This window comes from Balaenoptera acutorostrata, chromosome 6, assembly GCF_949987535.1.
Source record: "Balaenoptera acutorostrata chromosome 6, mBalAcu1.1, whole genome shotgun sequence".
In the NCBI taxonomy this organism is placed as follows: Eukaryota; Metazoa; Chordata; class Mammalia; order Artiodactyla; family Balaenopteridae; genus Balaenoptera; species Balaenoptera acutorostrata.
In genome coordinates this window covers 13,916,860-13,928,995 of record NC_080069.1, presented here as the reverse complement: position 1 = coordinate 13,928,995, position 12,136 = coordinate 13,916,860, and the positions used below count along the sequence as shown (strand labels likewise).

General features: G+C 43.4%; 1 protein-coding gene across 1 annotated transcript; it reads left to right on the top strand.

Annotated features, from left to right (window-relative positions):
- Positions 1–6,595: 6,595 nt before the first annotated feature.
- On the top strand, positions 6,596–11,819 carry NEFM (neurofilament medium chain). Its single transcript, XM_057549473.1, has 3 exons — positions 6,596–7,795; positions 8,522–8,646; positions 9,873–11,819. The coding sequence occupies exons 1-3, from the start codon at positions 6,716–6,718 to the stop codon at positions 11,329–11,331; spliced, it is 2,664 nt and encodes an 887-aa protein (XP_057405456.1). The 5' UTR covers positions 6,596–6,715; the 3' UTR covers positions 11,332–11,819.
- The last annotated feature ends 317 nt before the right edge of the window (positions 11,820–12,136 follow it).

The following is a 12,136-nucleotide window of genomic DNA, read 5'->3' as shown; positions in this document are numbered from 1 at the left end:
ACATCTACAAAAAATTGTGAACACCTATGATTAAAAGATTTTCTTTTTAATTTAAGTGAGTTTAAATATATAGATATATTAGCAAATGAATGATATGATAAATCAATATGTAGTACAAATTAAAACCTCCTAAAAACTAAACCAAAAGTGCATGTAAACATGAATGATAGATACCAGTTAAATTAATGGATAAATGATTAAGGATACTATCTATATTAAGGAACTAGAATGAATGAGTTAGATGTCCTTCAAATTACATAGAAAATTAATTTAGGATAAAGAAAAAAAAACAAAGACAAGTAATTCAAAGTTTTCATTTTTAATATTTTTAATAGTCACAAACCAAGAAATAATGTTATCTGAAAAAATATTAAAATGTTTCATATTTATATAAATGCAGAAAAAAGGCAGCAAAAGAATTCACAGCATATGTCCTGGATTGTTTTTAATATGATCTAACAGTTAAGCAATTAGCTTTTAAATGAAATTTTTAAGACGGACTGCATGGCCTTCGAAGCAGTGTTACACCGCAGTGAGGGTCATCTCCCCTCCAGAGTTGGACATTCAGAGATTCACATCTCATCCCCACCATGTCCTAGCTGTGTGTGGTACTTAGCCTCTCTGTGCCTGCATGCTCAATTGCATTTTCCTACAAAATGGGGATAATAATGGTGCCACCTCAAAGGGTTTTTGTGATGGTTAAATAATTCAGTAAAATCTTGGCACAGTGCTATATCTGCCTACCTTTATTTTTTTTTTTTCATGCTGGTGGAGACAAGATTTGATGCCTTACTAAAGGAATTTTTTTTGTGTGTTAGCAGTACTATCAGAAGATCTGAGTTCTGGTATTGGCTCCACCACTTACCAGATATGTGGCCTTGGACAAATCTCTTCATCAATTTTACCAACTCTAAAATGGAAATAATAATTTGTGTTCTACCCTGTCTACCCCTGGTACTCAGGCCAGATGAGATAACAGAGTTATGTTTTGCTTCTTTGATGTAACGTGTTATTCACATGTAAAACCTCATGATGGTGATGATGATGGCTTTGGGATTCAGGGTACCATTAAGTGTAAAGGAATACAGTATTCAGGCCTGACGAGGCCAGATTACAGTTCACCACTTCTGACTGTCACATCACCGCCTTCAGCTTCACAATGACACACCTCTCCACAAACGAGAGAGAGAGAGGCAGTCAGAGAGAGAAAGAAATTAATACTCAGACCTAATTAGACTTTCCTGATCTATTATTATTATTACTCTTATATTATTAATTGTTATTATTATGTTATCATTCCTGATCTAAAGGGCCCTTAAAAATCCTTTTTTAAAGAGGAAAATGAAAGTCAGTCTTTGGCTGGAACCCAGGTCTCATGGCGTACAGAACCACATTCCTTCCTCTAAAATAGCAAATTACATATTCAGATACATTTATTTTATAAAACGGGGTATGGAATTACATAAACAGAAAGATTCCCCTCTATTTTTAAAGTACAGAGGAAAAGCTAGAAGAAAATACTTCGATTATTGTTTCTCTGAATTTTGTAAATTTCTACAAGTATATGTGAATTGTAATCAAAAAGAAGTGAGTAAAAATATTCTAAAATATACAATGTTCTTGGCAATCTGAGTGAAAAGAGGTGGCTATGACAGAGAGCCCAATTTCTGAGGATAATGAAAGAATACTACTTTTCAGAATCACTGAGATTGTGGAGAAAGAATCCAGTCCCGGGACAATAAGACTTGTTAGGTAGGGCTTCTTTTTTGACTTTGTTTTATGTCCTGGGCTTAGCTCATCTCAGAAATTTGTTCCAAAGATAATAGATCATTGATCTGCTCTAGTTTCACAAGGCTTATTTTAATTAAGAGTTTCTAATAAAAGAATTATGTCTCTTGCTAAGTCAAGCCTTGGTAAGCTAGGGATTAAAATATGCCATAAATATTACACGGCTGCACTGGTGCAAAGTGATGTGCAATGCAGGGTTTTAAAAATTCAAGTGCATATTATCAAGATCTGCCGCTTTACAGGTAAAGCCAACATGTCCAATTAAAAACATGCTAAAAATCAATACGACAGTGCTGTTTAATTAGGCATCTACTTAACTTTATTTTTAGACTCACTTTTAGCAAGGCTATCTCAAATACTTTTTAAGAATTCTAAGTCCTTCTCCTCTGGCTTTCACAGAACTGATTCCCGGCAGTGAGGTGAAGGCATTACACAGCAAAAAAAAAAAAAAAAAAAAATCAGCAAGCTATATTAAAGATGAAAAATAAGTCTTTCCCCCCCATAAAACATGACATTTTCTGGTATAGAATTTAAAAACTGATTAAGCTTATGTTTGGAACAATATAAAGCCATAAAATGTTCTTAATTTCATAAATACTTCAATTAACTTTTCATAAAAAACAGTCACAGAACTATAAGGCAATGTTCAACAACAACAACAAATATTTGGCAAGGGAAACAAAGGCCATTTCAGTGCTTAATATTAGAAAAAGGATCCTGTGTTTCAGACGGACTTGTTTTAATTAAAGATAATAGGGATATATACATCCCGATTTCCTGGCAAGAAACAGCCTCTTCCTGTGAGGATATTTTTATTTTGCTTTCAACATCTCAAATCAATAAAGACCAAAAGCCACGGCTGCTGTTAAACTTTGACATCCCGAAGCTCAAGTAGAAATAAGTATTACAGTTTTCATTTTCTTATGTTCCCATTCCAGGAGACTCAGTCCCGAGCTTCCTACATCGACCATCCCTTAAAAAATCAGCAAAGGACAATTTATTAAAAAATTACTTATCATGAGTTCTAGAATATCTGATCCCAGGCAAAAGGATCAGGTTCGAGACATCACAGCAGATTGGGACAATGTACAGATCATCAAATCTGGGAGAGATTCAGCCCACCAATTTGACAGTGGTGTCTTCCATATGGAGTAGCTTGCTTGCTGCCCAATTCTCACATCCTCCTTGCATTTTTGTGTATCAAAAAAGTATTCTTTAAAATGGAAGGAAATATGGAAAGGAGGAAGGAAATGCCCAGCTCCTTATTTTTCTAAACTTACTTTGATGCAAAGAATAAACCCCTTATGCAAAGAATACTTTCCCATTATCATTAGATAAGACCTCACCATAGCTATCTCTTAACTACAAAGTTAATGTTTGCACTTCACCTACTGAAGGAACACACAGCATGCTGTGTATTTCCCTATGGAAATAAATCGATTCAAAACACACTGTAGCTTATGATACAACACCCAGAGATAAGTTCATTTAAAATGTCTTTCATTTAAATCATGTGTAACTTCCTTATTTAGAATAAATTATAAAAGTATCATAGTCAGACTCAACAGTGTTGCAAATTCAGATAAATCCTCATGCTTATTTTCTCTCTTGGTGATATTTTCGGAAGATTCCGTAGCCTTAGTGTCATTAAGGTAAAAAATGCAAAAGCTTACATTTCTTTCTATGTAAAATATTAGGGTAGTAAATGTTCTTCAAAAATATGAGACAAAGAGGGAAAAAAAGAATGTTATAACTTTTCTAAAAAGTTTGTATACTAAATTCACTGACCAGCATAACCTTCAAGTCACCTTCAGAAAGAGTGATTAAAGTGAAAAGTCTAATGTAAAATAAAATATTTTACTAAATGTGGAACTGGATCAGTCTTTTTTTTAATTTTTAATTAATTTATTTTTTATTGAAGTATGGTTGATTTACAATGTTGTGTTAGTTTCAGGTGTACAGCAAAGTGATTCAGTTATACATACATATAGATGTATTTTTTTTTCAAATTCTTTTCCCTTACAGGTTATTACAAAATATTGAGTATAGTTTCCTGTGCTACACAGTAGGTCCTTGGAGCAATCATTTTTTAAGCCATGAGAACTGTTTTCCTTGATAAGGTGACAGTTATAATTCTCTGCATTATCTTGTTGTGGCCAGAATGAACAATACTTCATGCGACATTGAAGTTATAATTTTAAGCTGTAGGCAACTAACTGGATTTAGCCTGAGAAGTTAGCCATTATTTGATTTGTCCGCAATGCTTTCTTCCTTCTGTAACCAGTTAAAAGCTGAACAATTTCTAAACCAGCTTAGATACAAGGCAAAACTGATTGTGAAGTTGGACATGTGATTCCTTGTAAATGTCTCTCTGCAGAGTCATCTCACTTTCAAAGCCCTGAAAAAAACTAAAAACAGCAGCCTTCTCCTTAACCATTTGCTCTCACTGGCAGAAAGTGCTTTCAGCGCACGTGCAACAGGAAACTGACAAGGGTTTGTATATTTTTTAATAAAAGCAGAAAGTACTAAGTAACTAAGGCATAATTACTGCATAATTAGCACTGGGCCTTATCTGATGATATCATTCACAGTCCAACCTGGAGACCGGCAGTACTTAACAGAAGAACAGGGGATTTTCTTTTTTTCTTTTTTTTAAATTTATCCCTCTGAAACCAGAAAATCCCATTTTTGCAATATTCACAAGTTAATCCCCTCACTCTGTCTGTCAACTGTCTCTCCCAACAGCTTGAGACATGGACTCTCCTTGCCTGAAAGATAACCTGTCTCTTAGCAAACTAGAACTTCCTTTCCCCGCAGAGCCTGCAATGCTGCAGTTTCACATTAATAAGCCAAAAGGAACTCCCTAAATTAACCCGTTTTGTTTTAAAATACAAAAGGACCAAGAGATTTTATAAAAAATAAAAATAAATACCTCTAGAAACCAAGCCTTTTCTGATTACTTACTGATTGATAGGACCTCGTCATTTAATAAAACAAGGAGAACGCTGTGAAGAAAAAAAGTCTGGGGGCTCTACTTTTCACAAGCAATCGTTTGTTCTCAGCCATAACAAGCATTTTGCATGCAATCACTTGTGCCTGTGGTCCTAGCAAACATGGTCATTAGCTGGCATTCTACTCTTCACTTTTGTCTTGCAGTATTCTGAACTTTTTTACCCTGAATTACCCCCAAAGCACCATGCAAAATAAAGGGACATTTTAACAGTTAGCAGTGCACCAGACAGCAGGAAGTCTGTGTAGGTTCCTTATTTAAATAAACATGTTTACATATATAGAAAATCTATTCCAAATCAGTCATTAAAATCTAAGTGGAAGAAAAAAAATATCTGGTTTTATTCAAAGTTATGGTGAATAACTTGGCAACTTTTAAATTAATTTGAAATTCATTCAGGTGCTTTTCAGTCATCACAGTCACAAACAGGGAGTACTGAACAGAAAGATGACAATGCAATTGTTTTTGTTCAGACTTATAAACTATATTTCCCTGGACTTTTCATCTCTGCAGATTTCGAATTCCCCTTTCCAAGGAATATTTGACCTTCAGATTTCAGGCCCTGTATCTCTTGATTTCTTGCATCCATCATATGTAAGAAAACTGAAACTGGGCTACAAGTATATTATCTCTGTTACCTGACTTTAATTAATTTTATTTGTTTTCAAAATCTGCATCGTGCCAACCCTGCATTGCAGAGGAATCTTAGCATGAGATCCCAGCTTGGCTCCTTCAGAGTCACTACAAACTGGCTTTAATTGTATTTACTCGGGTAGAAGGGGGGAAGGAAACCCCCCGCCAACCTAACCAGACAAGCAATGCTGGGCGACAAGCCCCCAGGGCGGCTGAATCTTCCAGCAAACCAGCCTGGGCGCTGTCCTTGGTGCTGCCGGCGCCATAGCGAGCACAAGCGCCTTACCTTCTGCCCCTGCGGAAACTGCGGACGTCCCCCAAACGTTAAGCAGAAAGCAGCGACATATCCCACTTTTAATACAAATAAATACCCCGGCCCAGCCTCTCTGTCCCCTTCTCGAAGACTTCAGGCTGACCGTTCTTCAAAGTCTTTTTGTTTTTTTCTTCTAGGCCCAACTCGGGGCCTGCGCTCATCTCGGGCTGCTTTAAGACCGGGAGTGGGGGGAGGGGAGGAAGGCAAGGGGAGATGAGGATGGGGGAGGGGCGGGAGGAAGGGGGAGGGGAGGAAGGAGAAAGAGATAAGACAAGACTGGGAAGAAAAAGGTCCAGGAGGAAGGGGCTCAGAGAGAAGGGAGGAGTGAGTGGGACTGAAGAAGTTTTAAAGTGGGAAGGCGAAGAGATGCCAAATAGAGGGGGAAGTGATTAAGCACAGAAGATGGGTAAAGAAAAAAGTAATGGTGAAAGGGCAAAAGAAGAGAAAAACGTGAAGATAAGAGTGCAAAGGGTTTACAAACACACACACACACACACACACAATCAGAAAACAAAACAAAAGAACAAGAACAAAGTGGCTAGGGGGTCGCTAGAAAAGCGGCCCGAACGGTGGGAGAGTGACTGAACAAAGAAAGGGCGTTGGGTGAATACTCCCACTGGGGGTGTAAAATGCAATCCGAAGGTGAAGAGTAATGGAGAGAGGGGGGCTTGGGAGGGGACAGGTGGTCTGGCACCGAAAGAAGAGCTGGGGGGAGGGGTCGGGGCCAAGGTAGCAAAGTCCGGGGTCCGATGCGGCGCGGGGCCACGTGGAGCGGGCGCTGAATCACTGCTGGGCTGTCTTCACCCCCCGCCCCCACCCATCCCCACGGCCTGGTACCCGCAGTCCCCGCCTCCTCGGCCGCCGCCTCCACTGGGCGGGGCCCTGGCCCAGGACCAGCCGCCGCGGCTATAAAGGGGCTGCGGCGAGGGCAGCAGAACGCTGTGCCAGCCACACGCCCCGAAGCCTCCAAGATGAGCTACACGCTGGACTCGCTGGGCAACCCGTCCGCCTACCGGCGGGTAACCGACACCCGCTCGAGCTTCAGCCGCGTCAGCGGCTCCCCGTCCAGCGGCTTCCGCTCGCAGTCATGGTCCCGCGGCTCGCCCAGCACCGTGTCCTCCTCCTACAAGCGCAGCGCGCTCGCCCCGCGCCTCGCCTACAGCTCGGCCATGCTCAGCTCCGCCGAGAGCAGCCTCGACTTCAGCCAGTCCTCGTCCCTGCTTAACGGCGGCTCTGGGCCGGGCGGCGACTACAAGCTGTCCCGCTCCAATGAGAAGGAGCAGCTGCAGGGGCTGAACGACCGCTTCGCGGGCTACATCGAGAAAGTGCACTACCTAGAGCAGCAGAACAAGGAGATCGAGGTGGAGATCCAGGCGCTACGGCAGAAGCAGGCCTCGCACGCCCAGCTGGGCGACGCGTACGACCAGGAGATCCGCGAGCTGCGCGCCACGCTGGAGCTGGTGAACCACGAGAAGGCTCAGGTGCAGCTGGACTCGGACCACCTGGAAGAGGACATCCACAGGCTCAAGGAACGCTTCGAGGAGGAGGCACGGCTGCGCGACGACACCGAGGCGGCCATCCGCGCGCTGCGCAAAGACATCGAAGAGTCGTCGCTGGTCAAGGTGGAGCTGGACAAGAAAGTGCAGTCGCTGCAGGATGAGGTGGCCTTCCTGCGGAGCAATCACGAGGAGGAGGTGGCCGACCTGCTGGCCCAGATCCAGGCGTCCCACGTCACCGTGGAGCGCAAAGACTACCTGAAGACAGACATCTCGTCGGCGCTGAAGGAGATCCGCTCCCAGCTCGAATGCCACTCGGACCAGAACATGCACCAGGCCGAAGAATGGTTTAAGTGCCGCTACGCCAAGCTCACCGAGGCAGCCGAGCAGAACAAGGAGGCCATCCGTTCCGCCAAGGAAGAGATCGCCGAGTACCGGCGCCAACTGCAGTCCAAGAGCATCGAGCTCGAGTCGGTGCGCGGCACCAAGGAATCCCTGGAGCGGCAGCTCAGCGACATCGAGGAGCGGCACAACCACGACCTGAGCAGCTACCAGGTAGGAACAGCGGCTGCGCGGCCAGCCTGCGCCAGCGCCAGCGCCGCGCGCCCCCGACACTCAGGCCCGCGCCCCGCCGCGCTCTCAGCCGCGCTCCCTAGCGGCCGCTGGCCAGTGCGCGCGCGCGCGACGCAGACCCAAGTTGGAGGCTCAAAGCGTCCTCGTCCCTCCCCATCCCCTCCACACGCCTCCCCCACGCACCATCCCCCGCTCGAAGACCCCTGATCGTTTTCAAAACGTGCTTCTTTTCCTTAGGAGTTCTAGTTTTGCACGCTTGCGCGTTTAAAGTAGGAGGTATACGTTCCGGTAGTTGATAAAGCAGCAACTTTAGGATAGCTGTGCAGAAACTCATGTATTCTCAACTTTTCCAGCCGTGATCGGAAGAACTCCCAAAATTGGTTTCAGCCCAAAGGGCTCAGATGGGAAGGGCCAGGTCAGCCGTGGGGTTTCCCCATGCATGTGTGTTTCCTGCTGAGACCTGTTCTAGATCCGCTGGTCCCAGTGCGTGGTGTGCCCAGGAAATGTCTACTTGTCTTATTGATTCTGTTTGTTCGTTTGTTTGTGAATTCCTTAGATTTTTACTTTAAGGGGGGAGGGGGTCTGGGAGCGGTACCCGAGGTTTGCAGAGCTGGAGGGAGTCGAGGGAGAGGAGGAAGAAGGAGGAGGTGTGGTTCGCGAAAGAAGTGGCTGTTTGGAAGGATAAGTCTGTGGCTGTGTCTCTTTCAGGACACCATCCAGCAGTTGGAAAATGAGCTTCGGGGCACAAAGTGGGAAATGGCTCGTCATTTGAGAGAATACCAGGATCTCCTCAACGTCAAGATGGCTCTAGATATCGAGATCGCTGCATACAGGTACCGTGCTCGCGGCGGACGTGGCCGACATAGTAGCCTCACCGTAGAGGCCGTTTAGGCAGGAACCTTCACCACTTAAGTTAAAGCAAGCAGGTTGCAGGAGTCTTAAATCAGTGCCTGGTTTTCTTTCTTAATTAAAAAGTAATTAAAGCATTGCAACTTTTTATGCAGCTTTAAAAGAGTAAACAGTAGTTAAAATGTTTGAATAAAGTGTTTAGAGGAAGAGCACCGATTAATTTCAGTGCTTATGCTTAAACTTTTTTATTTTAGCGAAACAATTGTTTTCAAATATTTGAAACAAAAACAGAATTTTAGTTTTTAATATTTCATCTAGTGCTTTCAGCTTTTCAACTGTGTAATGTCAAGGACAAACACCAGGACGTTCCATTTCTCGCTCAGTTACAGCTTACTATTGCCATCATCTGGCTGAGAATAAATATGATTGATTGATAGAATATATATTTTTTTATTTAGATTTATGTTTATAGATCTAGATATACATCCAGAGAAAGAGAAGAGATTATAAATATATTAACTGATGTCACCTTGCTGTTGACTAAGTTCATAGGTGAAAATCCTTGACTAATAGTTTTGGGGGGGGGGGAGGGGTTGTTTTTCTTTCTGTTTTTTTACCAGTAAGATCATTCATATTACAAGAATAAATTGCACTCAGCTCAGAGCCATCTGTCTTTTCAGGAAAGCTGAATAGTTATATAAAATAGACACTTTATGATTAAAATCGCAGACCAGTTTATAACTTGATACGCACATATTAGCACCTAGCTATGATATATATAGCTTGAATTCTAATATATTCTAAATAGCTTTGTAAAATTTTTGAATGTTTGCTAAAAGACATTTAGTATACATCTTGAAAGTCCAAATGCTCAAGAACGTCACTTAAGGCCTTTTTGGCCTCTAGGGAGCTTTTCAGCGTATTCATGTTGCACCAAATGGATTGCGGCAGAGCTGAGATTTGGTAGCTGGGTGTAGTGAGTGGACTATTGGGCGTGGTTAGTTACTGCATCGGGTGACTGGCTGATTGTGCCTGAGAATCTGTTTCTGTCATTGAATATGACGCAATATACTAGTGAAATGATAGCAAGTGTTACTTCAAGCGATTCTATTTATTCAAAGGTATCTACCACGTTACACATACTGTAATGAAGTTCAGAAGGCCCAGTGAGATTTTAATTACGTCTTGCCTTCTTTGATTCTCTCCTTAGGAAACTCCTGGAGGGTGAAGAGACCAGATTTAGCACATTTGCAGGAAGCATCACTGGGCCGCTGTATACGCACCGACAGCCCTCCATCACAATATCCAGTAAGTTTCAGAAAACCAAGGTAGAGGCTCCCAAGCTAAAGGTCCAACACAAATTTGTCGAGGAGATCATAGAGGAAACCAAGGTGGAAGATGAGAAATCAGAAATGGAAGAAGCCCTGACGGCCATTGCAGAGGAATTGACAGTTTCCATGAAAGAAGAGGGCAAGGAAGAAGAGGCTGAAGAAAAGAAAGAGAAAAAAGAAGCCGAAGAAGAAGTTGTAGCTGCCAAAAAGTCTCCGGTGAAAGCTATTGCACCTGAACTTAAAGGAGAGGAGGAAGAGGGCAGAGAGGAAGAGGAGGAAGAGGAGGGCGCTAAATCAGACCAAGCTGAGGAAGGAGGCTCTGAGAAGGAAGTTTCTAGTGAAAAAGAGGAAGGTGAGCAGGAAGAGGAAGGAGAAACAGAGCCTGAAGGTGAAGGAGAGGAAGCCGCCGAAGCTAAGGAGGAAAAGAAAATGGAGGAAAAGGGTGAAGAAGTGTCTCCCAAGGAGGAGCTGGTGGCAGAAGCCAAGGTGGAGAAGCCGGAGCAAGCCAGGTCCCCGGTGCCAGAGTCACCCGTGGAAGAGGTGAAGCCCAAAGCAGAAGCTGGAGCCGAGAAAGGAGAACAGAAAGAGGAGGAAGGGAAAGTGGAGGGAGCAAAGAAGGAAGAAGCAAAGGAAGCTCCCAAGGAAGAGAAGGGAGAGAAGAAGGAGGAGAAGCGGAAGGATGTGCCAGAGAAGAAAAAGGCTGAATCCCCAGTGAAGGAGGGAGTCGTGGGGGAGGCGGCCGCCAGGCCAGCAAAGGTGAGCTGGGAGAAGGAGGCCAAAGAGGAGGAAAAGCCACAGCAGCGGGAGAAGGAGAAAGAGACGGAGAAGGAGAAAGAGACGGAGAAGAAGGAGAAAGAGAAGGAGAAGGAGGAGAAAGAGAAGGAGAAGGAGAAAGAGAAGAAGGAGAAAGAGAAGGAGAAGGAGAAAGCGGAAGAGGTGGGGAAGAAGGAGGAGGGGGGTTTGAAGGATTCCAGGAAGGAAGACATAGCCATCAATGGGGAGGTGGAAGGGAAAGAGGAGCACGTGCAGGAAGCTAAGGAGAAGGGCAGTGGGGGAGAAGAGAAGAAAGGGGTTGTCACCAACGGGCTAGACTTGAGCCCAGCAGATGAAAAGAGGGGTGGTGACAGAGGTGAGGAGAAAGTGGTGGTCACCAAAATGGTAGACAAGACCACCAGTGAGGGGGGAGATGGTGCTACCAAGTATATCACCAAGTCTGTAACCGTCACTCAAAAGGTCGAAGAGCATGAAGAGACCTTTGAGGAGAAATTAGTGTCTACCAAAAAGGTAGAGAAGGTCACTTCACACGCCGTAGTAAAGGAAGTCACCCAGAGTGACTAGTAGACGAGTCCATCGCAAAAGGTTAAGCCATATGACAATTTCAAAATGCATGTGATTGACAGCTTCAAAACAGAACGGGTTCTCCCATGGGGGCTCCAGGCATTGTATTTTACTTTGTGCAATATGAGGGACCTGCATGCAAGCCCAGGGTGCTCCCTCCCCAGTGTTTGGGCGATTCGAATGCATGATACTGTATGTACCTGGGGAAGTGGCCAATTTCCTAAGCTGTTGGAAGGGGGGCGCTTGGGGGGATGTCTTGAGGTATATTATGCAAAGAACCAACTGAGCCAAAAATAATAAATGAAACACAGAACTCTCTTAGCCTTAAGAAAGCTATATTATGAATAATTATGTTTACCTCACTGGTGCATTTAAAAAGGACTTTTGTTCATGGGAGAACCTCGTTGACATGCAGTTTGCAACTTTTCGTTGATTGATGTTAAACGTCACAGCAGTAGTTGCTCAATAAAGGTCATATTGGAAACATAGTCAGTTGCTTGGTGTCATGTCATTTCAAAGTGAATTCTCCACCACCTGACCCTTTCTTTCCCCAGAGCAGATTATTTGGGGGATTATAAGCAACTTGCATTTCTTATCACTATTTCCCTGAGAGCGGTTACTGGGAAAACATAATTGACAAAAACATTTTCAGGTGTCAAAATCTTTACTTAGCCCAACCTTCATCCCCAAATTTTTAAATTATATTTTTGAAATAAAAATAAAAGCATCTGATAAAAAGGTAACATTGGGGAGGGATGGAAGTCTTCAACCTCCAGGTGTTTAGATCCCAAACCAGAACTCAGAG

Excerpts from the sequence above, each read along its gene's own strand:
- NEFM (XM_057549473.1), top strand. The coding sequence starts at position 6,716 with ATGAGCTACACGCTGGACTCGCTGGGCAACCCGTCCGCCTACCGGCGG. Across the intron at positions 7,796-8,521 it reads ACGACCTGAGCAGCTACCAG|GACACCATCCAGCAGTTGGA; the intron begins GTAGGAACAGCG and ends TGTCTCTTTCAG. Across the intron at positions 8,647-9,872 it reads ATCGAGATCGCTGCATACAG|GAAACTCCTGGAGGGTGAAG; the intron begins GTACCGTGCTCG and ends TTCTCTCCTTAG.